The 27,333-nt window shown below is 36.7% G+C and overlaps 1 protein-coding gene across 3 annotated transcripts in view; it reads right to left on the bottom strand.

The window, feature by feature from the left end:
• LOC138157152 (cullin-1) overlaps nt 1-27,333 on the bottom strand; it is a 116,656-nt gene that overhangs the window by 5,504 nt on the left and 83,819 nt on the right. For all 3 annotated transcript variants that reach the window (XM_069082663.1, XM_069082657.1, XM_069082670.1), the window contains exons 9-17: nt 25,763-25,893; nt 11,998-12,105; nt 11,814-11,920; nt 9,758-9,806; nt 9,336-9,467; nt 6,443-6,560; nt 5,317-5,393; nt 2,405-2,536; nt 1,157-1,249 (exon numbers count right to left, since the gene is read on the bottom strand). In XM_069082663.1, coding sequence (XP_068938764.1) covers nt 1,157-1,249; nt 2,405-2,536; nt 5,317-5,393; nt 6,443-6,560; nt 9,336-9,467; nt 9,758-9,806; nt 11,814-11,920; nt 11,998-12,105; nt 25,763-25,893 — 947 coding nt within the window. The remainder of the gene's footprint in view (nt 1-1,156; nt 1,250-2,404; nt 2,537-5,316; nt 5,394-6,442; nt 6,561-9,335; nt 9,468-9,757; nt 9,807-11,813; nt 11,921-11,997; nt 12,106-25,762; nt 25,894-27,333) is intronic.

Genomic DNA, 27,333 nt, shown 5'->3' with positions numbered 1-27,333 from the left:
TCATTTGCACTGTCTGTCTCATTAGCATGTTAGCTCCTTGGGGAGGAAAGACTGCTTTTACCTTTCCTTGCATGCCTAGTGCCTTTGTGTCTGACACATGGTTAAGTGTCTAAAAAAAAATGCTGAATGACTAACCATATAAGCAATAAAAAATATATTTAAGGGGCGGCCAGGTAGCACAGCAAGTAAGAGCACCGGCTCCAGTGTTGAGAAGACCTGGAGATCGAATCCCGGGCTCAGACACTTAGCACCCACCCAGAAACACCTGGCCGTGTAGCCTTGAGCAAGTTACTTAACCCCGATTGCTTAAAAATTAAAAAAAAAAAAAATATATATATATATATATATATTTAAATTATAAATACAAATATACAGCATTAATAAACTAAGGAAATTTTACATATGTGAGTATTAAAGAAAATTAAATATATAGGTACGTAATATAGTAAGAAAAATGCCTGTTTAGGTTAAAGGGGGGGAGCGGGGGGGGGGGGCAGGAGGTCAGTTCAAATGTTCCACATTAAAAAAAAGTCATTCAGTTCTGGAGAATAATACATGGTTTTATCTTTTGCTCTGGTCAGATTTAAAACAATTTAAAAAATTTACCAATTTTTCTAAATTGAACACAGAAAGGAATTTGCTAAATAAAAGAAACAAAATAGACAATGTAATTTAGAAAAAGTCTTATGGGAGGGGCAAGGGGGTAAACTTTTCAGGAGCAATAATAATAAAACCCAGAAGTTATCAGAGAGAACTGTACTCTTCCTACCATCTTGCCCCAGGTTGGCAGTACAATGGCCACCTGCCAGGACCTGGTCCCAATAATGACCGAAACTGCTGTAATCTGCTCTGTTTTTGGGACCATGGTCGGTTTGCCAACTCCTATACAGTCTAGTGACCCTCTGGCTCCTGGAAGCCCAAATGCCCATCATATTTGTACCAAATTTAGCATGGATCCAAAGTAGTTTTATGTCTACTACAGCTCAGAACTTCCAAAATCAAGTAATCCACCAGTATTGGCTTCCCACAGTAGCAGAGTTTACAGGCACATACCACCACCCCTAAGTTATACCTTTTCCATATTATCTACAACAAAGAAACCACTAACAGTTTAGAAAGGATATGATGTAAAGCTATTGGGAAAGGGGGACAATACCATTTTTATTTGAGTGCTGTCTGTTAACTGCTGTACAGTGTAGGCATCTTCTGTGTTGTATTGCAATAGGATTGCCATCTGGAATGTAGATGCCTTTGAAGTATCACCAAAACAAGAGAAAGAGAAGAGATTTAAATTCTTGCCAAAAATATAAAAGCACAAGTTCAAAGGTCTCATTTCTGAGTCAGAATTGAAGTTATTAGTTTAGGTTAGAAAAATATTTAATAGCACAATTTTAAGAACAGAAGTAAACTTATTTAAAAGACAATGTTAAGTGCAAAAAACAAAAACAAAGTAACAAACCATCACAATATAATTTTGGTGATAGGTAAATCTCCACTATAGATTTTTAAATGGCATATTATGTTGTCCTAAACAATCTATTTTCCTAAGACATGGATGTATATAATAAATATATGCATTTCATGGTCACCTTTATTTTTATATTTGCTTTTAAAAACAAATATCCTTTTTTATACTAAGAACTGGAGCAATGTTAAAATGCTGATACTTCTCAGTTTCCTGCCATACCAAGTGCTCATATCATCCCTTTAAAAATAATAACATACTCCTGTAATACTTATATTACGAGATGTTACAGAAAAGAACCAGAAAAGCAAAGGATTAAGAGGTCCTTTTACTTTTACACTCTCCTATCACTTACAACATGAGAGAAACTATAAGCTGATCTCACATTCAAGAAAGGGAAAGGAAAAAACAAATGATTAATCACATATCAGTTCTTGGCTATAATTAAATAGTCAAGTAAACACTTATATTATTTGCCATAGGAAAAAAGACAAAAAGTCTGAGAAATGGTCACTGGAATCTTTGGCATTCAGGGTGTACAGAGTGACACTTCTGTATCCTCTTTAGGGAAAAATCAATGTCCAATGGTGTGGCATTACAAATCATTCCTTAGAGCAGAAATAGCTAAGATGCTCTAATGTAACAAAGAGTATTCTCAGATTAAGTATTTCCAAAATCATCCTATGCATTCTTAATAACCAAAAGTAACACAAAAATTGTTCTGATCAGCTTCTTTTGTGATACTTCTAACTTAAAAGAGAAATAAAATATTTATTTGAAATACAATTTATAAAAAGAATCTCAAACACTGTTATAGTATTCACATAAATAAGTCTTAGTTTAGATTCCCTTGTATGTAATTTCATTGTCACCCATATTTACCATTTTTATCTCCATTCTGAGTTACAAACACTTCCCACAATACAAACTGATTCTTACCTGCAAGGTGTATCTGTTTTTAAAACAGTTGGTTACCAATTCCCCTTTAGATAGCTGATATAACCAAGTCAATTTTCTGCCACTATGGCGACTAGCATAAAAAGCAGTAAAACGCTGATAACTGCGTTCCAACTGTACAAAAAGAAAATATTTTAAAGCAAGATAAGTATCCGTTGCCAAATTTTACTAAAAGCATTTGTAAATATGAAAACAACAGAAATCTGAAGTATAAGCATGTTGGTGATCTATATGTGGTTAAAAAAAATTTATAAAGCAATCATTTTAAAAATACAAAGCACATGAAATTAGACAGCAATTTCCATTTTAAGAGAAGGGGATAAGATTATCATGTTTATGACTAGTAAAGGGAAATAATTCATTTATTAAGCACTTACTACCATTATATATAAGGAAGGCACAATATTAGGTACTCAGGATAAAAAGATGAAACAGTGACTTCAGTCCATCAATAACCATACAAATAAGACTGCGCATACAAAGGGAGATCCAAACAACGGACTCAGATTTGAGAGCTCAATCTGACCTGCTAGTCATCTGGAAAGACTTCATAGAAGAGGCGGCAAATAATTTGGGTTTTGAAGGATGTGGGAATGCTTTAAACATGCAGAAGAATCATGTGGGATGTTGTGAACAGAGGAAGGAAAGAGCAGGACGAGATCAGGAAACAGTAAATTCACCATTGTTGAAACATAAAAGCAATAAGGTAAACTGTGGGCACACCATTCCCTCGCCTGGCCCCATCCTTCACATATGCCGAAGACATGCTCCTAAAGCAGAGGTCTGACCAGGTAACTCTCCCTTCTTGTCCAAGTTCAGAAAGCTTCCTATCTTGGTAGCCTGACAATACATAGCATTTCACATTCTTGCCTTTGCCTCTTAGAATTCCTAGCTACCCACTTAGCACTGCTCATATGCTCCCTCCTATAATCAGTCTTTCTTGATCCTTTTGCCCATTTGTCCCCTCATCCTTCACATTCTTTTGTATTCAACTACCTTGTAGATACTATTTATAAATATTTAATTTCCTCCTAGTTTGGTAGAAGGAAGGAGTAAGACTACTTGGTATTTGTCTTTGGCACTTAATAAATCCTTGTTGAATGTATAAGGATGGGACTTTTACTTCTGGACCAAAGAGGAAAACACAGGCAGAGCAGACTCCTGACCAACAGGAGAGTATACCCAACGAAGACTGGTAAGAATCCATCTGCCTGGAATTTTGCAAAACTGAATAAAAAAGGCTTTAGACTGAGAAGGGGGAGGGGACTACTGCCTAACCACCAAATTAAATTTCATGCAGAAAAGTAATAATGTATGAACAGCAGTAACATCCAAAGGTCTGACACTTTGATGGCTCTGCCGGTGAGATCACATAAAGTGAGTACTCCCCTCCAATGATGGTCACAACATGCCCATGTCTTTTCTTCCTATGTGACTCCTACACAAGGAGCCCACTCAATGCCCTCCTCTCTATCTCAATATTGTGTGGACACCAAAGATGCAGGTGGGGTGTCTAGTGAGATAGGACACCTCAATCACCTTTTCTTGTCATACATTTCCCACATATTTATACCCACATTCCCCTGTGCAATTCTTTCCTGGAAACATGTTGTAGCTTCCAGGGCACCTCTCTCTAGTGCCTTTGGGTAACCTTCAACTTCTTCAGAAACTGTGGTATTTCATGACTCAGTCAAAGAGCATCACTGGAAAAATGCTGTTACTGAAAAGATGGGCCTTTGTTTCAGTGAGAAATGTGGGGTTAATGAGAATACTGTCCAAAAGTAAGCTTGTCTAGCTTCGTCATCCTGTTCACTTCTCCAGTCTCTATCCATAAAGATGGATCTAATTACAAGGTAAATTTGTTTCAAGTTCTTTGTACCTCAAATGTGTCTTCCTATTTATACACGCCACTGAACTGTACTAAAGGCACTGAGCTCTGCCTCTCTAGACAATATGATAGCAACAGGAAAGCCTCATTTTAATCTGTTAGGTGGGCAGTCCACCAATATGTTTGTTTTTGACAGACAATGAACTGGGCTTAGAACTGAATAGCAGAAAGAAACTGAGTTGGATTATGCTTGTGAACCTGGACAGTGCTCCCAGTGATTGAACACTACATTGTATACATCAATACAGTGATTGAACACTACATTGAACATCCCAATAAATTCCCACTGCTTCAATACCAACATTCTTTTGGTGATGCTACCTGAATGCGAATTTTGAACATCAGAAATTTGAAAACTTACATTCCCGTGGGCAATAACGTGTTGTTGGTGTGGTGGGAATAAATAAGTTTCAGCATGTTACCAGAAATATATTGTGTTTGAGAGGTGGCATGAGAGAGACAAGATTCAGGAAATATTTAACTAGAAAAGTTGGTGAGCTTATCATGCAGTGTGAATGATCGACAGATAAACAACTCAGCTAATATAAGACTGAAGTGTTAAAAGAACAGGAGAAAGGCTTTTTAAATCTTCTAGCATATTTGGGACGAGTTCTCTGAAGGATTTCTGGGAAAACATACATCAGAGATACATTAAGAGAAGAGGCAGAAAGTGGTGGGTTATGATATGCTTCACTGGGGAATGTACCCACAATGAGAAGCAATAACCAATCTACCAAAGTACTGCCATATAAGAAAAGTATTTGCTATGAAGATACTTTGTCAAATTGATCCCTCCATGCTCAAACACACAATCTCTACAGTCAAGTACTGCTCCCTGTTAAAAGCCCTTGCTACAACTTGGTTACTGAAATATCCATTTTGATAGGTTTCTGAGATTTAAGAAGATTCAACATGGCCAGCCAACGGAATATTTTTGGTCTAAGATTTTCAGGTATATCAATATTTTAAGTTAGTTTTTATTATCTGCATCAACATGAATCATTACCTCAGAAGGCAGGGCAAATGTACAAGACTGCTGAAAGGGCCATGATCCAGAACTCAGAACCTGAATACTGAAATCCACTAAAAAAACAAAACAAAATGTAAATGTCAATTAAACACTTTATTTATTAGGCACTATAAATTATTACTCTATATTCAGATGAACCTTTTTCTTTTCTCCAAAGCATAAAAAAATGAAACATGCTATTTTCAGACAAAATAAGAAAACTAATGGTGGCAGATAGAACCAAAAATCTAAGAGATTTGAATGAAACCAAGAGAAGTTTCATTGCCCCTTCCAAATAGCAAAAACTTCAGTGTTCTTTTAATTTTTAGAATTATTAATTCCATATATATTTTAATACTCCTGCAGGTTCTGCTCTGAATTACTCCCATTGTTATTATTGAAGACATAAATAAGAATTTTAGTTTCAATCACTTTCATTGCAATATTGATGGCTATGAATGAAGTAAGAGTTACTGAATTTTAATGACAAGTACATCCCATAGTTTGGTTCTGTTTATCATTAAGAATAAAGAGCTGACTCTAGATAGCTGTCCATATAACTCAAAGGAGGACCAAAGAAAATACAGTGTGAGAAGCAGAACTTTGCTGCCTGAGGTGCCCATGTCTATTAGTGTATTACTTGTTTACTGTCTGACTTTCGACAATTGACTCGCCTGAACTTCAGTTTTAATACCTGCACTGCCAACCTCCAGGGCTGGCATGGCAGAAAAGTGGCCAGCACTAGCTAACTGGGCAGCGGCCTTCACCCCCCTCCCTCCGGTCTTTTTAAACTTTATTTTTTTTTTGGAGGGGAAAGGCAGGGCAATTGGGATTAAGTGACTTTCCCAAGATCACACAGCTAGTGTTAAGTGTCTGAGGCCAGATTTGAACTTAAGTCCTCCTGATTCCACGGCCGGTGCTCTATTCACTGCACCATGTAGCCACCCTGTCAGCTACCCTTCTTAAACACCTTTTACTTAGAAAGTTCCTCTACAAAGTTACGTTTGTACTTGAGCTTTACCTCAACTATCCATAGTCTACATTTTTGTATTTCTTGCATTATAGTCAAAGTAAAAAGAGGTGAATTCTCCAAAAGAGCAAGGCCTTTAAAAGAAATACTTACAGTCCAGGGGTTCTGAATTTGTGAGGTGCTTTTTGAACTGTTCGTTTAAGTCTTTGCTCACACCAATATCTTGAAACATCCGCTGAAGTTTGGACGTATACTCAAATCCACATGCTTGCTGAAATACATTCCAAAGCAATTTCAATATAAAAAGATCAATTTCCTTAATGATACAGCAGAAAGTACATACTTTTTCAGAAATCATCTCATAAACATTGTGCATATCACTAATATAAAACTAGAAATAATAATGGTGGTATCATTTAAGTTAAATTATTATTCATATTATAAATTTCAATGGAACTGCAAAAAGGATTTAAAAAGTTTTAAACACTACTTGACAACTGTAAATTATAGTATATGTAAAAATTATATGTAATCTTCAATTAAAAACATTCTTGAGCTGAAAATCTTTAAGCTACTTGGCTGAAGACTTTAAATAATATAACTTATGTTCAATGGTATTTTTGTAACAAAGTACATTCCAAGTTCCAACTTAAGAAGGCAAGAATCCCTCTCTTTTCCCTTATGGAGTAAGGATTACTCTTTTCCCTCAGTTCCAGGGTAATACAAAGGGGAAACTCCCCAGCTTCAAGAACTTTTCTGGAAACCAGAAGCAAAAGGGGGAAGACAAAAGGTAATAAGGGGCAGGGCCATTCTATTAGGGTCCACCTTTTTTGGTGTTAGTCTCTGTCACCCCCACCCATCTCTGTTGTCTTTCCAAGAGCCCCAGAAAACAGAGCATTCATTTACTTCACTTTCTACTGCCATCATTTGCAGCTTTCAAGCAGGATTTCTTGACTCTCTGCTCCAGTGTGGAATGGAACAGATTCTCCATTAGTCACTGGCCCCTGAAACAAGGACACAGCCCTTCTGAAGAATTCTAAGGGCTTTTACTGTTAATAATTTGCAAGGAAACAGATGAGCATAAAAAAACTACCTCTCTAAGCCTTATGTTTATCCAGCCCTTCTTCTTCATGACCCTACATGGCCATGTCATATATAATATAGATGCTAATGGTGGATCTTGGGGTACACAAAAGGAAAAAAGTAAGATTCATCTGTGTTTCGTTTGAAAACTCAGCACTGGCTATCTTAGGCATTACATTACAAAAGTGCATTGGTTTTTTGGGTTGAAGAACTGGACAGGGTCGTGGAATAGACGGTAGGAAGGAAATGAAAATAACAGATAAGACTTTAAGATGCTGCCTACTAGACAAGCAATTAGCACTGGGGAACTGAAGTGGTGCCGAGGCAGAGTAGGAATGGTAATAGGGAATACCCTTACTGTCATCTTTCTCCCACTACACTCTGCTCCTGTTCTGAAAAAGAAAATGGGAAGTAACGACAGGACAACGGACGATCTATGTCAGCAGTAAGCTTAAGAGAGAAGGCAGGCTTGGTTGAAAAGCAACTTCACATGAGGGTAAAGGGGTTTTAGGAGAATGGCACCAGAATACATTTCCAGGATCACTTACCTGGTTCATAAGTAAAGGATTTAAATAATTCCCATGATAATGGGATACCTGAGGGGAATATTTTGTCTTCTATGATGTCAAACTCAAAAAAACAAATAGTTTTGTTTTGTTGGGGCTGGGGAGTGGTGGTGGTGGAAGTTGCTACATGTGGCAGATACTTCTAAGCACCTCTATTATCCACTGCATAAAGCATTTAATTTTATTTATCTTTAAACTACTTATCTAAAGTTTCAAGATGGCCTATAATTCTAATTCCCTGGCATCTGGCAAAAAAAAAAATTAAAATGCTCACTTTCCATCTTTTATGATTTTATTGACTTAATTTATCTTTGCATTCCTTTTTTATCTACTGACTCTGAGGGTATGAAAATCACTTTGATCATTTTATTTATCCTCCTATCTTCCTTAGCCACATTATGCATTAGGCAGCTGGTGGTACAGTTAATACACAAAATGCCTGGAGTCAGGAAGGCCTGAGTTCAAATCTATCCTCAGACACTTCCTAGCTGTGTGACCCAGGAAGTTTCTTAACCTCTGTTTGTCTCAGTTTCCTCATCTGTTACATGGAAATAATAAAAACACCTACTACTTAGCATTATGGGAGAGCAAATGAGATAATAACTGTAAAGCACTCAGCACAGTGCTGGCACAATGTCAATGTTAACTGACATTATCACTACTTCTATTCTCTTGGTCAATAATTAGAACTGTACACAATATCCTAAGTATGGATGAACATCTTACCCTATCTTCTTTAAAAATACCCAGCATTTTCTGAGTATAGTAGCACACTGGGATACCTTTTGGAAATGATTTCTAGATTATCACAATGACTTCTAGATTATTTCCTGGGCTATAATATTGCTAAGTGCATATATTTTTTTGAGATGAATTAGAATTATTTCTCTAAAATGCATCATTAAAAGAATTTTTTAAAAAATGGATCACAGAACATTTAGGGACTATAGGTGGTTTGCGTGGGATGGTAGCAAAGGTGGTTTTATGAAGTGGAGTGAAGCAGCACTAGCTCAAGTATAGATGTAGGAGAATGCCCTTGGAAGGACACAGAAAGGCAAGGAGAGCATAAAAAAAGTGGGGGACAGAACGTGAAAAAGTATATTCAGGGAATACTGAGCAGACCAACTTTGCTGGAACAAACAAGTTACCCCCTGGAGAACCTGGTTAGAGAAGGTCTTGAATACCAAGTGAGGGACTGTGAGCGCTACCCTGGAGGCAAATGGGGAACCCTGCAAGGTTCTGGGGTAGAGGAGACATGATGACAGTGAACCTACCCCTATGCAATTCTAAGACTTTACAAGTTCCTGTAATCTATAGTTACTTGCTTAGCTAGTTTCACTCCAGGTATTAACATCTTTAATAAAAGATGAAGTTCAGTACAGAAAGTTTAAACTAACCTTCAGTTTAGAGATCATGCTGGCCTCAGCATCATCACTTGCACTGTTCTGGTGCACAAGTCTTTTTGCCAACATTTTAGCGTAGAATTTCTGAAATACATCTTTATCCTCAATGTACTTGAAAACAACCATCTGTCAAAACAAATATTAGGAGTCATTTAAGATACATTTCTATATTTGTTGGGCTAAAATCATGGTCCACTGCTTTAAGAGTTAAAAGGCCATAATTTCAATATTGTGAAACACTTAAAAAAAAAATCAACCCATATAATCTTTGGAACTACATTTTAGAACCAATTTCCCAAATCACATTGAGTTGGCTCATTTCTGATTACCTTCTCATTTTAATTATACCCCATAACAAAAGTACGTGACTAAAGTCAGTAATTGAGACTAAGAGTCCTCTTTATTAAGCACCTTACCACTTGATTAAGTGTATCTTCTAGCTCTGCTTCCTCTGGGTTCTTGGAGCTGAAATAAATTAAAAAAGGCACAAAACTCTGGCTGTAATGCCACCATAAATTAAATATAAATAGTCTTACAAAATAATAATATAATAAAGCTAAGAAAAAATACAAAGAAAGAAGCAGCAGTTTGCAAAGACTGCAAAATAAACAATTCAGAATAATAAACCACCAGGAAATTATACTGATACAAATGATCATTTGAGTAATATAAAGGTAAACGTTTGTTTAATAACCAAGTGATTTTTTTTCCTTCTAGCTATGTGCTAGTTCTGCTTTAAAGATCATTCTGAAACCACTTAGAAAGCAATAATCTCTAGGCAAGAAATAATATGAACTAGGGTGATAGCTGTTGGAGAGGACAGATGGGATTCAATATCAGAGATATGAAGGTAAAAATGGCAAGATATGGCAAATGACTCAATATGTGGGGTGATAGAGAATGTAGAGTGAAGGATAATGCTGTAGTTACCAATCTAGGTGTCAAAAAGGATGGTGGTACAGTGCCTGTAACAAAATAGGAAAATGTGGAAGAAGAGAGGCCTTGAGAGGGAAAGACAATTCAGTTGTGTGTGATGATTTTGAGATGTCTCTGGAATATCCAGTTTAGAAAGTCCAATAGGCAATTAATGATGAGAGGCTGGATTCTAGGGGAGAGACTGGGACTAAATATATAGAACTAGAGATTATAGTTAAATCCATTAGAGTTAACTAATAAGGTTACCAAGAAATAGTGTATAGAGGAAGAAGGGAAGGCCTATGACAGAACCTTGTGAAAAACCGGTAATTAACAGGTACTGACACTGATGATGAACCTACAAAGGAGATGGACAAGGAGCAGTTAAACAAGTAAGAGAACAAAGGAAGGAGATGAATCACAACAGCCCAATGAGAGTATCAAGGAGAGCACAGTCAGTAGTGTCAAATGCAACAAAATGCTCAAGAGGGATGAAGAATGAAAAAAGATAATCAGATGCAGCAGCTCTGGAGAGAACAGCATCAGCTGAGAGATGAAGTTGGAAGCCAGTTTGCAAAGGGTTCAAGATTAAATACAGAAATGGAGGAGGTAAATATAAACAGCTTTTTCAAGGAGTTTGAGAAAAGCAAGGGAAGTACAGGACGATAGCTTGACAGCAAAGAGTTTTTAAGAATGGAGGAGGTTTGGGTACATTTGAAGGCAATGGGGAAGGAACCAGTGTATAAGGAGGAGGTTAAAGATTCAAGGGAGATGAGGACTGGAGAACATAGGACAGTTCACATGTAGAGGAGCCTGGCCTAGGCCATCAGACACTGGTGGAAGAAAGAAAGAAAGGAAGATGTGAAGAGGTTTTGAGATGTAAGGAATGGGAGAAAAGGGAGCTCAGGTTGAACAGACTCAGTTTTCTCAGAAAGAAGGAAGCAAAGTCCTTAGAGCTAAGAAAGGGGTAGAAGAAGGCATTGGAGGCTTGTGTAGGGAAGAGAAGGTTTTAATAGCTTTTGATGAGTGTGAGATTGGGAATCAGTAAGGGAGGAATAAAAAACTGCTTTGCTGCAGAGAATCTGGGTGAGATCTAAGACAGTAACATAAAAATACATTTTAAGATGTGTAAGATTTGGCAAACGACTGGATATAGAAGGTGAGAGTGAGGAGTTTAAAAGGACACCTGGGAGTGAGCCTGAAGGACTGGACAACAATGGGCCCCTTGACAGAAGAAGGGAGTGTTTGGGGTTACAGTTACGGAATCCTGTTTTTGACAAGTTCAATGTGAGATGCATGTGGAACATCCGGTTTGAAATTTCTAATAGTATGTGGAGATGTGGGATTAGAACTCAGGATAACGACTAAAGATGGGTATATGAAATATAAATGCTGATTATCATACTTCAGTTCACAGAATTTTTATGGGAACAATGGTCTTTCAGACAATCCCACAAGTCCTGTTTTTACTTTATACCGACAGCACACAAAACCCCCCACAAATATCAGGCCAAGATTCTTTCTCCACTATTTTAAAAATGTTAAGGCATCTAGTACCTTTTCTTCAACAAGGAATCACAGTATCGGGCCAACAACTCGGGAGATTTACTTGATGACTGAGCCATTTTGGTTACTGCATTGTTGTTTATAAAGCGACCACAAGCCTGTGAATCATACAAAACACAGTTTAAGAAAATTCAACATTAAAAGAATATGTCAGTTATAACATAAACATACTTACTTTATCAAGTGCAGCCACAAAGCCAGCATCATTGTTGAATGCTGACATTACTAGTGCATTGTATTTCTTATGAACATCCAACACTGTCTGTACATACATTTTGGGGTCCTTAAGAGAGGGAAAAACAAGGGAAGGTAGTTACTGCCTGGTAAAGTTATTCAGTTATTTTAACATATTAGCTCTAATACATTCATCGTTCAATTCATATTACCTTTTGGAGGACAACTGAGAAATGAGATCAGAAAAAACCTCTAGTCTTTTCTTGAAGTTAAACACTTGAAGAGGGGTAGGAAGGTAATTACCATGTATTAAATGTCATTTTCACCTCACTTAAAACCCAAAGTCTAATGTTAAGAACAAATATACTGGGAAGTCACAGTATTTGAAATAGGAAGATCCTATTAAAAAAATTATCCACTGAGTAACTAGATTCTGATTATCTCACGGTTTGAAAAAAAGACCAAACACAAACTTGTCACCAAAGGACTTGATTATTCTAGCAGAGCTAAGTGAAATAAACTGAGGGCTAGAGAAGTTCAATGGTAACTGAAGTAGTCAGGAAAGACTTCCCAGAGGAGCAAGCCTTTTAAGAATGAGCAGAACCAGCTGGAGGAAAAATGGAGATATCTGATTAGTTAAGGAGCAAGACATGGGTATAGGAACAAACATGCTATATTCATGTGATAGTAAAAAGGATGATTTTGACAAGAGGTTTCTGTGTTGCAAAGTCATGAGAAACAAAAGATGGACTTATTTTATGAGAGGGGACAGACAAAAAAGAGGCAAAAGGCAGTTTCTGCCCTCAAGGAGCTCACAACATAATGGGGGCAGGAGGAGACAAAATATGGCAATAATAAACAAACCTACATACACAGTGGCCATATACAGGATAAATAAGAAATAATAATAGAAAGATAGTGCGGGTTGGGGAAAGACTTCCTGTAGAAGGTAGGATTTCAGCTTGGACTTAAAAGGAAGGCCTTTAAAGACTCACTATGAAGAACTACTAAGGGATTCTGAGTTAGAGAAGGATGATCTTCCTAATGTACAGTTCTGACTACTTCAATAGATGGATAAAGGATGAACTGAAAAGGGGAGTGACAGGAAATGGGGGAAAGAATAAGGACCAATTAGGGTGGTGCCAAGTTTGAATAGAGAAGAAAGGGTAAATGAGAGATACTGTGACAGGTAGAGTAAAAAGGAAAAGATGATTCACATTCTGAATCTGTGTATCTGGGAGGATGATGGTATCTACAGAAAGAAGCAAATTAGAAGAAAGGTCAGATTATGGATGGTAAATGATGAATTCAGTATTGGACATTCTGAGTTTCAAATGCTGGTAGGCCATCTAAGTAGAAATATTTTGCAAGCAGCTAAAGATAAAGACCTGCAGAAGAGTGATAGAGGATGTACTACTTGAGAGAAAAGTTTGCAATTACTTAGGAATTTTAAAAATAAGCACAGAATGACATTTTGGCTTAAGGTGGCACCACCAGAACAATGACATATTTCAAGAGAAAAACCTGACAAGATCTGGGGTCTAGCTAAATAAACTTGGGAGACGGAAATAAACTTGAGGAGGTAGTGTGGGGAAAAAAGTGAATTCAATTTTATAATGCTGAGACTGAGGTACTAATGAGTTGTCAATGTGGAAATGTCTAGTAGGCAGCTGATGATACAAGGCAGATAAACGGACAAGACAAGAGACAGAGATTTAGGTGTCTTTTGATACTCCTCCTTGAATTTCACTTTTCTACTGCCCTGGCAGTATACTATTTTTGCACTCCTCCCTCAGACTGATCTCATGTTTGGTTTTGGTTTTTTTCATGATTTCCTTTACTACCCCAAGATTCAGCTTTCCTGTTTTTTTCCCTAAACATGCTCTTCCATAAGAAATTCAACCATTTTAAAGTGGTTTCAACTTATCATTTATACACCGATGACACCTAAATCTCTGTCTCTTGTCTTGTCCGTTTATCTGCCTTGTATCATCAGCTGCCTACTAGACATTTCCACATTGACAACTCATTAGTACCTCAGTCTCAGCATTATAAAATATGGGGACAGTGAGGACTGTAGAAAGTGTCAGTGAATTGGCCAATAAGTAGGTAACATAAGGTAAGATAAGATTACAGAGGATTAATAAAATATTAAAAGAGCACCCTCTGGTGTACAATGTATGTAAAGGTAATTAAGTTAGTGAGCATAATGCTCATTATAATTACTCCTAAAAGTAAGGTAAGCTGACAGGTGGAAAGGGTCTTATGAAGATAGGAAAGACCTACAAAGGTACTGGAGGCAATGATATGCAGCTCATTTGGTTTATTAAAGTAACAGAGGCTCATTTAAAAGTTCATGGTACATAAACACACTCTATTTTTTCTAATTAGAAATTCAACAATAATGTTTAAATAAAACTTTCAACAATCAGCACTTACTATGTACCAGGCACTATGCTAAGCACTGGGGACCACAAAAAAAAAGAGGCAAAAGACAGTTTCTGCCCTCAAGGAGCTCACAATCTAATGTGGGGCAGGAGGTGACAAAATATGGCAATAATAAACAAACATATATACACAGCATACAGGATAAATAATAAATAATTAATAGATAGTGCTAGAATGGGGTTGGGGAAAGACTTCCTGTAGAAGGTAGGATTTCAGCTAGGAAGTCAGTATATGGAGGTAATCTTATTCCACACAATTATACTTTTCTTAAATCAAAAGGAAAAGTCTAAAAACATTTCACAAACATTAAAGATAAAGATATACCACACTAAATACTTTAAAAGTCCCTTTCCATTTCTTAAACGCATAAGTCAAATTTAGCATGTAATATAATTTTGAATAATTCACTTCATATAAACTTCACTTAGATATAATTCCCAGGCATTGGTTATAAACTTAAATCATGTTATAGTCTAATTCCTCTCCTCAGGAAATACTAAAAAATATATATCTGTATGCATACTATCAACTGGGGATACCAACACAGATGGGAAGCGAGCTATTCCAAATGCAATGACATGAGCCAAAACAGAATATGTTACACTAGAGAGCCTGTAATCTGGAATGATGACATAGTGGGGAACTTGGAAAAGACCAAAGAATTGACCATGGTCTAGAATGGCCATTAGGAGACCAAGGCAACTTGCCATTCACGGGACACTTAAAAGAAGAATGCCATTCGAGGGCTTACCCAAGATGCCAATTTGTTGAGAAAGAGTTTGCTGGGGTAAGTCTGTCACCAGCATTAAAAAGAGTATCTACTATGCAAAAAAACTGCATGAGTCATGGTAGAATGTTAAAAAGTCAGTAAAAGGGGCGGCTAGGTGGCGCAGTGAATAGAGCACCGGCCCTGGAGTCAGGAGGACCTGAGCTCAAATCCGGCTTCAGACACTTGACACAAAAACTAGCCATGTGACCTTGGACAAGTCACTTAACCCCAACCTTCCCCTCTCCAAAAAAAAAAAGCCAGTAAAAAACGCAGAGCCTACCTTTTCATAGTTGATACTTTTGAAAGGTTGGGGGTGAGGTGGGGAGACAGGATGGAATATATGATCAACCAAATGAGTAGACATAGATATACATCTTGAACATGGAGAAATAATTTCACAACTATGAAACTATGTGTATATATAAATACATGTATACATATGTAAAAACATTTATTTTGTCATGCAATTATTTGGAAAAACAGTGAAAACTGCATCATGTTTCATTTTAAGTTGCTATTCTTTTTTAAAAAGGATATCAGAATTCAGTCTTTAACTGTAACATACACACAACATGTAAAAGCACAAATTCCAGAAAAACAAATATACAACAGACTGTGGAGCAATATAGTCAAATCAATTTATCTGCATGCAGATAATCCATTTTGTCAGTTACCTGTAACAAATTTTTAATCCTAGTCTGGCTTCCCCCTGTCACCCAGCATGTTTCTGAGGTGCCTCCCTCCAATGCCAGTTTGTGTATGCTCAGGGAATAAAATTAATTTTTAACATTAATATAAGAAAAAATAAATAGGAAGCCACATTTACTGCCTCAAAAATAGTATGTATCGAAGTCAACTATGAAAAAATTTTGATCGCCTGCTATTTGAGTATGAACTAAGCTACTATTTAATTATAGGTTTTTCTTTATGCTAGTTTCTGAGCTCTTCAAATACACAAGAGGACCTTATCCAAGGAGTTAAACTGGTCAATGTGATTTAGACAATTTAATTCACTTATTAAGCATCTACTATGTGTAAGGCACTGTAACTATAAAAATACATATGACATTGATCTTGTCCTTAAGGAGTTTAAATATACAACCATGTATGATACAAAAGATAATAAGTGTCAGGGAAATGTCCAAGAAAAGTGATATGAGACATCTTGAGCATGGAGAATTAATTTTAGCTTTTTTCTTTGGGGGGAGAGAGGAAAAGGGAAACTTTTTTTTAGAGAAACTTCAAAAGGAGGAAGGCTATTCTGAGCATAGCAAAAGTAAGAGTCAAGACATGGAGATGTGAGATGTCAGGGTAAGAGCATCCACTAGACCAGTTTGACTGAAATATAATACATTAAAGATAAGCCTGCAAAGATAGATCAAAATCAGATTGTGGAAGACCTTTAATGACAGATTAGGCATTTATTTTACCTTTTGGGCCAATAAGAAATTACTGGAGATTTTTGAATAGAGGAATCATGCAATTAAAGCTGTCCATTAAGACCAGATGAAATGATCATTCCAGTTAAGTAATCCAAGAAGGGTAGCAGTGGTTGGTGACTCCTTGCTTAAGGGTACTGAGAATGCTATTTATTGACAGGAAGTTAAAAACAGTAAAGCTGGCTATCTTCCTATAACATATATCTAGGTGTTATGGCGAAAATCCCTAGACTTGGTAAACTTTGTGGTCATGACTACTAATTCATTTCCGGATATTTATGCAGGCATAAATGATATTACCAGAGGGAACCTAGATGGGACTGCTAAGGATTCTGACCTCTTGGGCAACAAACTGAGGACCTCTGGTTTACAGCTTGTATTTTTACACCTTCTACTTATCAAATTCAAAGGCTGCAAAAAAGAAAGGAAGATATGGGAAATGAATGACCAATTAAGATAGGTCAGAGAAAATGGGAAGGAGAATGGTAGAGTAAAACATGCTGCCATTCAGAATCAAAGACTCAAAGCTTGGACTCTGGCTTGATCACTGATCAGCTGGCCTGGGTGAGTGGAGAGAATTCACTTCAAGTCCCCAGGTCTCAGTTTCCATATCTGTAAAACAGAAGAGCTTTACTAGATGACCTTTAAGGTCATCTAGTCTATGATACTATGGATGAATGAACCAATATATTCTGGATTTCTAAACCGAGGATTACAACATTGGGAGGACAAGCTCCCAACTATGGATAGAATAGTTCTAACAAGAGTTGGAAACAAAGTATTTTCCTGGAGTTTTGGAAACCTCATCAAAAAAGTTTTTATACTAGAAAGAAAAGGGCAAGGATAAAGCTGTCTACTCACACCTCAGATCATCAAAGAGTTTAAGCAAACAAGACCATCGGGAGTAGTAATAATGGAGGAAGAACAGTAGCACAGAAAACCGGATGAGTCAATAACACAACCACAGCCTCAGATGTCTATACAAGATGAATATATATCACTGCTGCCTGGCTGGATATGATGCAATATCTAAAATATCACTTAACTGTCTCTTTGACACTCACACAGTTACTAATCTAGTCTGAGTCCTAAATCACCTTTTGTCTAGACTATTAAAATAGCTTCTTAGCTGATTGCCCTTGTACCCAGTTTGTCCCTTCTTCAATCCACACTATACTGAGACAGTAAAATGAACTTCCTAAATCTAAGAAAGGGGAAAGAACTCTCGTTGCTTTGTACTGCCCGTAAGATAAAACACAAACTTTTCGGCCAGGAACTTAGTCCTTGACAATCTGAGTCCAGCCGACCTCTCCTTTACTCTGATTTCATACTACTACCCTTCACAAACTCTATATTCCAGCCAAAGAATACTATTAGCTGTTCCTGAACTGAAGTGTTCTACATTCTACCTCTGAGCATTCATTCCCATGGGCCATCATCCTTTACATATTTAACACAGACTCCCTGTCCCTGACTTTCAGAAACTTTGAATTCCTTCAAGTGTTCGCTTGAGGCTCTGGCATGTCCAAAAACATCCTTCCTGATTTCCCCCTCCAGCCCCAGGACTCTCTCCTTCTTCAATTTTCCATGTAATATATGTTTGTACATTCTGCACCCTTCTTGTAGCTGGTTTTCAGTCACATCCAATTCTTCGTGACCCCATCTGGAGTTTTCTTGGCAAAGATACTACAGTGGTTTGCCATTTCCTTCTCCAGCTTATTTTACAGATGAGGAAATGGAGGCAAACAAGGTGAAGTGACTTGACCAGGGTCACCCAGCTACTAAGTGTTTGAGGCCAGATTTGAACTTAGGAAGATGAGTTCTCTTGATTACAGGCCTGGCACTCTGTTCACTGTGCCACATAGCTGCTCATGCAGCTATTTTTATTTTTACCCTGTAAAATGCACACTCCCTGAGAGCTGTGGGTTGTTTCATGTTTTGTTTTGTTTTCTTTTTTCATCTCCAGAGCCTTACTTAAGCACACTGCCTTTCACATAGTAGGAACCCGATAAAGGTCTGTTGCACTGAACTGAACAGTGGGAAGCAAAGGTAAAAGACAGGTTGGACCAAGAGATATGACATCCTAATGTTAACCAATAACCAATATAGTAAGCAAACTTTACTGAACACTTCCTATGGTACACAATACAGGGACCACTATGAGAAAAGGTAGTAGGTAGGAATATGCCTATGATCAGGCAATGAGCTGACCACTTGGGGGGGAGAGGAGGTTTTCTAAAGGGAGTAGTGGGAGATAAAGTTGGGATAGTAGGCAGAGGTTGGACTATCATCCAATTAAGAAGCCTGGTCTTTATGCTACATGGAAGAGAAGGCCATTCAAAGTTTTGAAAAAGGGCCACAACATATGCACAGTGATGCTTTAAAAATATGAACCTATTGGCAATGTGTCTAGAGGAGGAACTGCATGCTGGAGGTTTTGTGGTAAACTGGGAGAATATACAAAGATCACAAAATGCAATAAGCAGTTGCTGGTAAACAATTCCACTAGAAATGCCTGCAGGAAACAGAAAACACAAGACTACTACTTTAAGAATGAAGGGTTTTTTCTTTTTGCTTTTTGGAGGGCAAGTGGGGTTAAGTGACTTGCCCAAGGTCACATGGCTAGTTTTTGTGTTAAGTGTCTGAGGCTGGATTTGAGCTCAGGTCCTTCTGACTCCAGGGGGTCTGATGCCGGGGGTCTATTCACGGTGCCACCTAGCTGCCCCCTAAGAATGAAGGGTTTTGAAACCTATTGAAAATGTGTGCATTCTCCCAGGGTCATAATATAAGGGGGAAAAAAAAGAGAACTTTGGGGAACATAATTTGAATGAGAAAAATTAGGAAGAGAGAGTAGTCAAAGACAAGGTAGGAGGAAAAGCTAGTGCCTTTTCATTTAATTTCAGGAAGGAAGGAGATGCTAGTGTGGTGTAACAAAGGTTGTACAAGATAGGGATTGAAAAAAAGGACACTGACTTTGGTGTTCTACCAGTCATTTGGCAACTTTTAAATAATTAGTTTTAGCAGAAAGATGGGGTGTATCAAAGATTTCAGGGAGATGAGAGAATGACCAATGGGGATATGAAGACAGTAACCACTCTCGAATAGCTTGTTTGGCGGTGAAAGGAGGGTGGGAAAAAAGTAACAGCTAGGTGTCAAATAAGTTCTTTTCAAGGTAAGCAAGATTTGTACTTATAAGGTAGGAGAGTCTAAAAGGAGAGGTTGCAGATGCTAGAGAAGAGTAAATGAATTCTAAGAAACACAGGAACAGATGATATCAAGGATGTAACGGTGTCAGCCTTGGGAATAAAGAAAGATTAACTCTTAAAATTCAACTCCTTTTCACAAGCAAAGGTGGGGAACAAAGGAATCAGAATGTTGTATATGCAGATAGTCATAGTATCAGCTGATTTTGCCTAACTGATTTTCTTAATAACAGTAAGGTGGATGGGAATACATTTGGAAATGTTCATGGTATACAAACATAAGATGTCAATATCTTTTTTTTGGGAGCAAGACAATTGGGGTTAAGTGACTTGCCCAAGGTCACACAGCTAGTTAAGTGTCAAGTGTCTGAGGCCAGATTTGAACTCAGGTTCACCTGATTCCAGGGCCGGAGCTCTATTCACTGGGCCACCTTGCAGGCCCCATGAATACCTTTTTTCTGAAAGTCTCCATCTTCCTTTGAGATAGGGAGAGAAAGGCAAGAAAATAGGTATGCTGAGGGAAAGAAGCAGAGAGTTCCTAATAATCTTAGTGTTCTCAGTAAGGTGGGAGATGAAGTTAATTTCAGAAAAGGATGATGACATTAAGAATGGGGGCCTAGGGAAAGAGGAAACAGGGTACAATCTAGACTGATTAACTATAACTGAACATAAGGACAAGGCAACATTTTAAAGATCATTGTTTTTTAAGCATAGCTTAGATAGTTATTTTTCTAACATGGGTTTATAGCATTAGATTGCGAGCTCCTTGAGATCAGGAACCATTTTTTGCCATTTGTACGTTTCCAATGCCCTCACAGTGGGCATTTAATATATATTTTACTGATTGATTAACCAATACCAGTCTTTGGCAAGTTTTTTTGCTTTGTTTTTAAATAGTTTGCCAAACGTTTACTATCAAAGGTATTTACTTCTTAAAAACTATCAGCTTTAACAATATATTCATTCTATCTATGCTTTTGTTTCTCTCACCATTGGCTACCAATCCCCATCCCCTGAATCAATTGAGAGTCAATGAAATGAGGCTACAGATATTGTTCTATGTTCTAATTTCAATGAGGAAACACTAGTACTTTTCCTGAATGCATCACAAATCACATTCTTGCCACAACATAGCTTACTTACCGTTGTCTTCACTGATATAACTTCATACATTCTTTCTATAAAGTATACCAGTCACTTAGGTATTTACTTATCTACAAGATTTTTTATCTATTTGAAAATTTGACAATTTCAGTATGTATACCCTCTTTTAAATAATTTATAAAAATGTTAAATAATAAATGCTTGTTGATTAAAATCAAACTAGGCCCGGAGCTGATCCTCAAGTGACTCCCCTGCCCCTCATCTCTCCATTTTTTCACATTATCTGCCCTATCTTTTCTTTTCTTTCCTAGTATTTGACAGTATCTGCCCTATCTTTTCTTTCCTGGTACTAACAAAATACTCCTCCTCCCCCCTCCCTTCTGTTTTTTCCCCCCATTACAAACTTGCTAAAGTTTTTTTTTTTTAAAGTTCAATTAGTTATTCCTATATTTACCTGTTAATCTACAAATAACTATTCTAGATTAACCCTGGTATGATTTGCTGTCATCAAAGCCACACTATCTGTCAACTAAACAAGTGCTGCTGCGTTCGATGATTTTACCATTGGTCATAGCTTCTATCAACTTACTTCATGCAGGAAGTTAGTCAGTGGTCTTACACAAGAAATATATGGGATTTTATGACAGAACAGGCATGAAAGGGGAAAGAGATATAGTAAAGGTGAACTCAAAACTGCTGAGTTGGTCAGATTGTGAGATACTGCTGAATCTGACTTTTCGAAATGGTTTGGAACACTGGGGAAATGTGGACAAATCAGAAGTCCCGCTTCTGAAATTGACTAAACAAACATCTTAAGATGGCTGAATGAAGAATGAAGTGAAGGCGAGAAGATATAGTTCCACCAAAAACCATGACATTTTTAAGGACTGTTTCCCTGTTGGAAAGCATTTCATTAAGTAGCAGTTTACATAATATAGTTCTTAATAAATATTAAGATAAATTTCACATCTCCCTGAATCACTTATCAACTAGTTATCAATTTCAATTATTGTCAGTCTTGGAGGAAGATACAGAATGCAGGAAAAGATTTTCACGTTTAGCATTTTATACAAGTAAGAACATCTTAGATATTTGGAATTTCTTTAATTCAGAATATGTAGCAATCTGGAAATACAATGTAATGTTCTTTTCTATCACTAGTGAAAGTTTCTAATCAAGATAACCTAATTTCCTAATCAAGATAATCATAATAATTATTATGACAGCTGTCGCTTTCATAATGCATTAGAGTTTGCAAAGTACTACATATCCTCTTTATTATTTATTGTCATATTAAAAAATATACTAAAAACCAAAGTTCAAAGAGTTTGCTCATGATCACATTGATAGGTATTTTTTTTTTTAAGCAACTTGCTCAAGGTTACACAGCCAGTTATTATTTCTGGGTGTGGTGCTGAGTATCGGAGCCCGGATTTGATCCAGGTCATCCCGACACTGAAGCCGGTGCTCTTACTCACTGAGCCACCTGGCTGCTCCACATTGATAGGTATTAAGGGTCATTTGGGTAAGATTTGAACCCAGGTTCTCTCCAGTTTCTCACATGCGGCTTCCTGTTTCTTTTTATTTTATTATTATTTTTTTAAAGCAATTGGGGTTAAGTAACTTGCTCAAGGTTACACGGCCAGTTATTTCTGGGTGTGGTGTTAAGTATCTGAGCCTGGATTCGATCCCCAGGTCATCCCGACACTGGGGCTGGTGCTCTTACTCGCTGTGCTACCTGGCCGCCCCGACATTCCTGTTTCTTAACACAGACCACCCCCAATATTTGGAATGCAATCTCTTACCACCTCTCTAGCTTCCTTCAAAGCTCATTTCAAAGGTCACCCCCTACATGAGAGCTTTCATTGGTAGTCATCTCCTCCTGTAGGAAGGAAACACCTTGAAAGAAGAGGAGATTCAATTTTGTCTTTGTGAATCCTAGGGTCTAGCATATAGCAGATGCCTAAAGTTCTACTACTTAAAATGCTAGAAAGCAATTAATTTTCTAAAGTAATACTTTCCTTCAATATTACTTTTTATGCTGTCAAAAAGACAACATATATCTTAGTTGCTTAATATATAGTGTCAAGTCAGTCAAATAAGTACTTTGCAGTAAGACCTTCTTAACTTACAAAAACAATTCCTTATTTATTACTGCAGAACTTTATAAGCAAAAGTTCATTAAATATTAGTACAATATTAATAGAAAGTCACCTCTCTATATCCTGCAGTTTGGATTGCTTGCAAATTCAAATATAACTTCTCCATCATCATTCCAAATTAGTGAGATTTCACTGAATGTAAGGAAAAAAAGGACTATTTCCCCTTATCTTTACAATGCACGATGATAAAATTAATGTCTATTACAGATGTCTAATTTTTGTTGTAATAAAAATTACATATTCCAAAAGACTGTGAAACTAAAGTTCATATTTGATGCAATCATCATCCAAAAAAAGAGTCGGAGAAATATAGAATATCAAGAAAGGGAACTAATCTGTGGATGAAAATTTCCTAATACTACTGAAATTCTTTTCAAAAGGGAAAGGAGATAATAAGAAAACCCATTCCCATTAAGAACAGAAAAAAGTCATTCTATTCCAGGAGAAAAAAAATACAAAAAATAAAATTTTGTAGTAATATAAATTCTTCACTGGAATAATCAGTGTCAAGAGGCTAATTAAAAATAGGGCCATACAGCACAGGGGACACAAGACAGACTTCAGAGTCAGGAAGACTTGGGTTCAAGCACACTTTCCAGATGCTCTATTTAAGAAGGGGTCCAGGGAAGAAACTTATTTCTCACTTATCTAGTGACCTCAATTTCAACGCTGTCTCCAGAAACTCATCTTTCTAGATCACCCTATATCCCATTCAGAAACACACACCTCCCCAGAACCCCTCTCTCCCTCTGACTAGAGAGAGTCAACACCAAAGAGATCCTTTATTTGAATAGGATGCCCAAGACAGATAGCACATCAATTTGCACTGGCTACAGCAATTCATCATTCCCTTGGGCAGGGTGCCCTAATTTCTCCACATAACTGCTGCCCTTCCTGACCTCACTTCAGTTTATTTTATATATTTTCTCCCATATTAGACAAGATCTTTTCTTTAAGTATACAATACATCTAGATTAGCTATTAAGATTATCATTTCTTATTTGGTCTCCAAAAGAGGGCATGGACTGCCTTTTGCCTTATTTTGTAACCCCAATGCCTAACACAGCACCATAAATAATTAAGTAGGCACTTAAATACTTACTGACAGACCTCTAAGAAATAATGGCTATAGGACTCTGGACAAGCCACAATCTCTCAGGGCCCAAGACACCTCTCTAATACTTACTTAGCTGTAGAAGAGCTGCTGATATGCATTGGTAGAATAAACTAACTCACTAGGTGTTCCTGAAATCAATGATATCACAAGTCTAGAAGTCCCCTAGCCCAAATTCACAATACTAAAATAAAAATAATTCTAACTATATCAACTGGCTTTAGAAAAAAAAAAATTTTATGTCATAGTTAATTTTTTAAAACAGTTAACCTCAATCTTTGTATCCCATTCACTGAAAGCTGGGGTAACTGAATAGGTCACATATAAAAAGGGTTATTAGGAGATGTCTTTCAAAATTATACACTATAAATGTTTCTGCTACACATGAATAAATGAGAATGCCTTCCTTTATTTTTGCCTCTCTGAGCCAACAAGAGAGATCTTCTGGTAGGTTTATTTAAAAGACAAATTATTTTACTTAGTAAGCATATTCTGACAGTTCGAATTTCCAACAAAGAAGTGAATTTCAGTTTTAAGGCTCAATGTCTACATCAGTCAGGCAACAATATTCAGTATTCACATATATAAAGCAGTCTGTAGATAGCTACAAAGCAAAGAGGCAATCATAATAAAGTAGAAAAAACAATGAACTTTTCCCACAGGCCTGTATCTTCCCTCTGATTTCATAGTTAAAATCCTAGAAAAGTTACTTTTACTTCTCCTCCCAATCATTTCTCAACCTCCTGCAACCTGTCTAATTTTATCACTTAAATGAAACTACTCTCTCAAATGATCAATGATATCTTTAACTGCTCTATGTCATGGTTCTTTCTCCACCTTTATAAATGTTGACTTTTCTGCAGTATGTGATACTGATTCTTTCTAGATTTTCATGACACTACTCTCTCAGTTCTCTTTCTTCATCTTCAAACATGAATGACTAAAGACATACTACAAATTTCAAGGATGTGGGACAACATAAAACCTTTCCCTAAGTAAAAAATACATCTAGACAACTTCAAAACACCACCAATTCTTATTTGGTCAATGAAATGTCATTTTATTCTCTCTGAAGATATCTTTTAACTGTTTCCAGAAATAGCCTTATATGAGACAACTATTCCTTACACAATAAATAATCAGATCAAAGTTTTAAAATTATGGCTTATGGGTGGTTAGCAGCATAACGCCAAAAGGTCTTCAGGGTATTCCTTGTTTTCCTGTATGTAATGAAGCCTGCTTTCTTCTGGTTTAAAGGCTCAAGATGGAAATAGTAAACAAGGGCTAAAACTAAAAATCACTAAGTCATATAAATGGTAATAATAAAAATATTTTACCTAGGACTTGGCAGAAATAGTATAAAAACATGCAAACTATTACAAAATTATAACCAAGGGATTTCTCATATGAAAAATAAAATTAAATATGTTCCTCATCAAAGTTCCAGCTGAAATTAACCAATGGAAACACTGAAATTATTCACTGTGTACAATTATACTTTGCCAAATTCTCTTAAACACTACTTACATTTAAAGCAGCTTCTCCACATTTTTCAATCGCAGCTAGACCCTGATTATGAATATGCGTTTCTAAAAGTTTTTTCAATTCTCCAAGACCATCTTGAATTCGAGATACAAGATTATACATGCGTCCCAAATCTAGAAGAAAAAGATAATTATTTCTAGAAACATTCAGCAAAATGCAATATTTTTCTGTCAATCCTCTATCAGGTTCGTTGTACTAAAAAGGGAATTTCTTTTCTTTGCTGAAATATAATTTGAATCTTTAAAAAAAAGGGTTTCATAATGAAAATACCTGATTACATTCACAAACTTATCTCATCTTTTAACTACTAATTTATATAATTCACCATTTAAGCTGCATTCTACTATCCCTAAAGAAAATATTCTTTAACTTTCCTCATGTATAAGACTTCACTGCCCCATTAGCTTCTACCCAAATTCTGTACCACTGGCTCTACTTGTGGAAAGCAGGCAGGCCATAGGCAACAAGAATAACATTTTGTGAGAAGGGCCCAAACAACCTTAAAATTCTCCAAACTTCCTAGTATGTACAACTGGAACATTTACCTACAGAAAAGATCATTTATCATTGTTATTTTACAATAATCATGAAGAATACTAGGTCTTGGTATTTGGGGTATATTCCCCAAGAAAAACTATTATTTCTTTATATGTTCTGCTAAAAAAGAGTATTTTAAAACTATGCTCTTACACACACAAAAAAGTTCAAACTAAATGTTCCACAGCTGTGACCTAAATTGACCCCTAGAGAAGAGCTGAGAAAATACATCTCTTGCTCCTTTCTTTGCAAGTGAAGGACTATAGGTATGGACTATTACATATAGGCATTAAGACTTGACTGATATATTAAGGATCTTTCTAAAGCTGCTTTTTAAAATTCTCTGTCATTTTTTTTTAAGCAGAGGGGGAAAATACACAGTCATCTCTTGACATTCATAGGGGTTAAGGGGGCACAACCTCTGCAAATATGAAAAACCTGCAGTTAACACTAGGCTCTAAAACAAACTCTTTTAAAAAAATAATTCTGATGATATTTATTTAGCACATAACAAAAGTAAAATAACACAATGAACTCATGAAAAAGTTGTAGTTTTTATGGTCGAGATTAGTCTCTCACAGGTGTAGTTGAAGGAACTGTTTCACATAGACTTCCTTCTCCTACGAAAAGCTGAAGGTAGTCATCATAGTAGGAGAAAATCATATGACTGACTCTGGATGGTAGAGAGAAAAGAGGAATTCCCAGAGACTGTATAGCTGGTAGTTCTTTAGTATACTGAAACTTTTAACAAAGTTAAACTGTTTGTAGTAAATTTACATATGTATGCTTATGGTAGTAAATGATAAAACAGATAAATGATATATGGTATTTATGACTTACTAAATATTTATTTTTCTTTACATAGGTACATCTACAATAACCAAAACAGATAATTATGAAACATAAATGTCACAGGATGACTGTATTAGAAAATAAAGATGGATGAAGAGGGGGCGGAGCCAAGATGGCGAAGTAGAAGCACGACCTTCCTGCGGCTCCGGCTTCCACCTTCCCCA

Source organism: Petaurus breviceps, unplaced genomic scaffold, assembly GCF_028583685.1.
Source record: "Petaurus breviceps papuanus isolate PSGF00001 unplaced genomic scaffold, PetGlider_PUasm1.0 112, whole genome shotgun sequence".
Taxonomy (NCBI): domain Eukaryota; kingdom Metazoa; phylum Chordata; class Mammalia; order Diprotodontia; family Petauridae; genus Petaurus; species Petaurus breviceps.
This window is presented reverse-complemented; position numbering and strand designations above follow the sequence as displayed.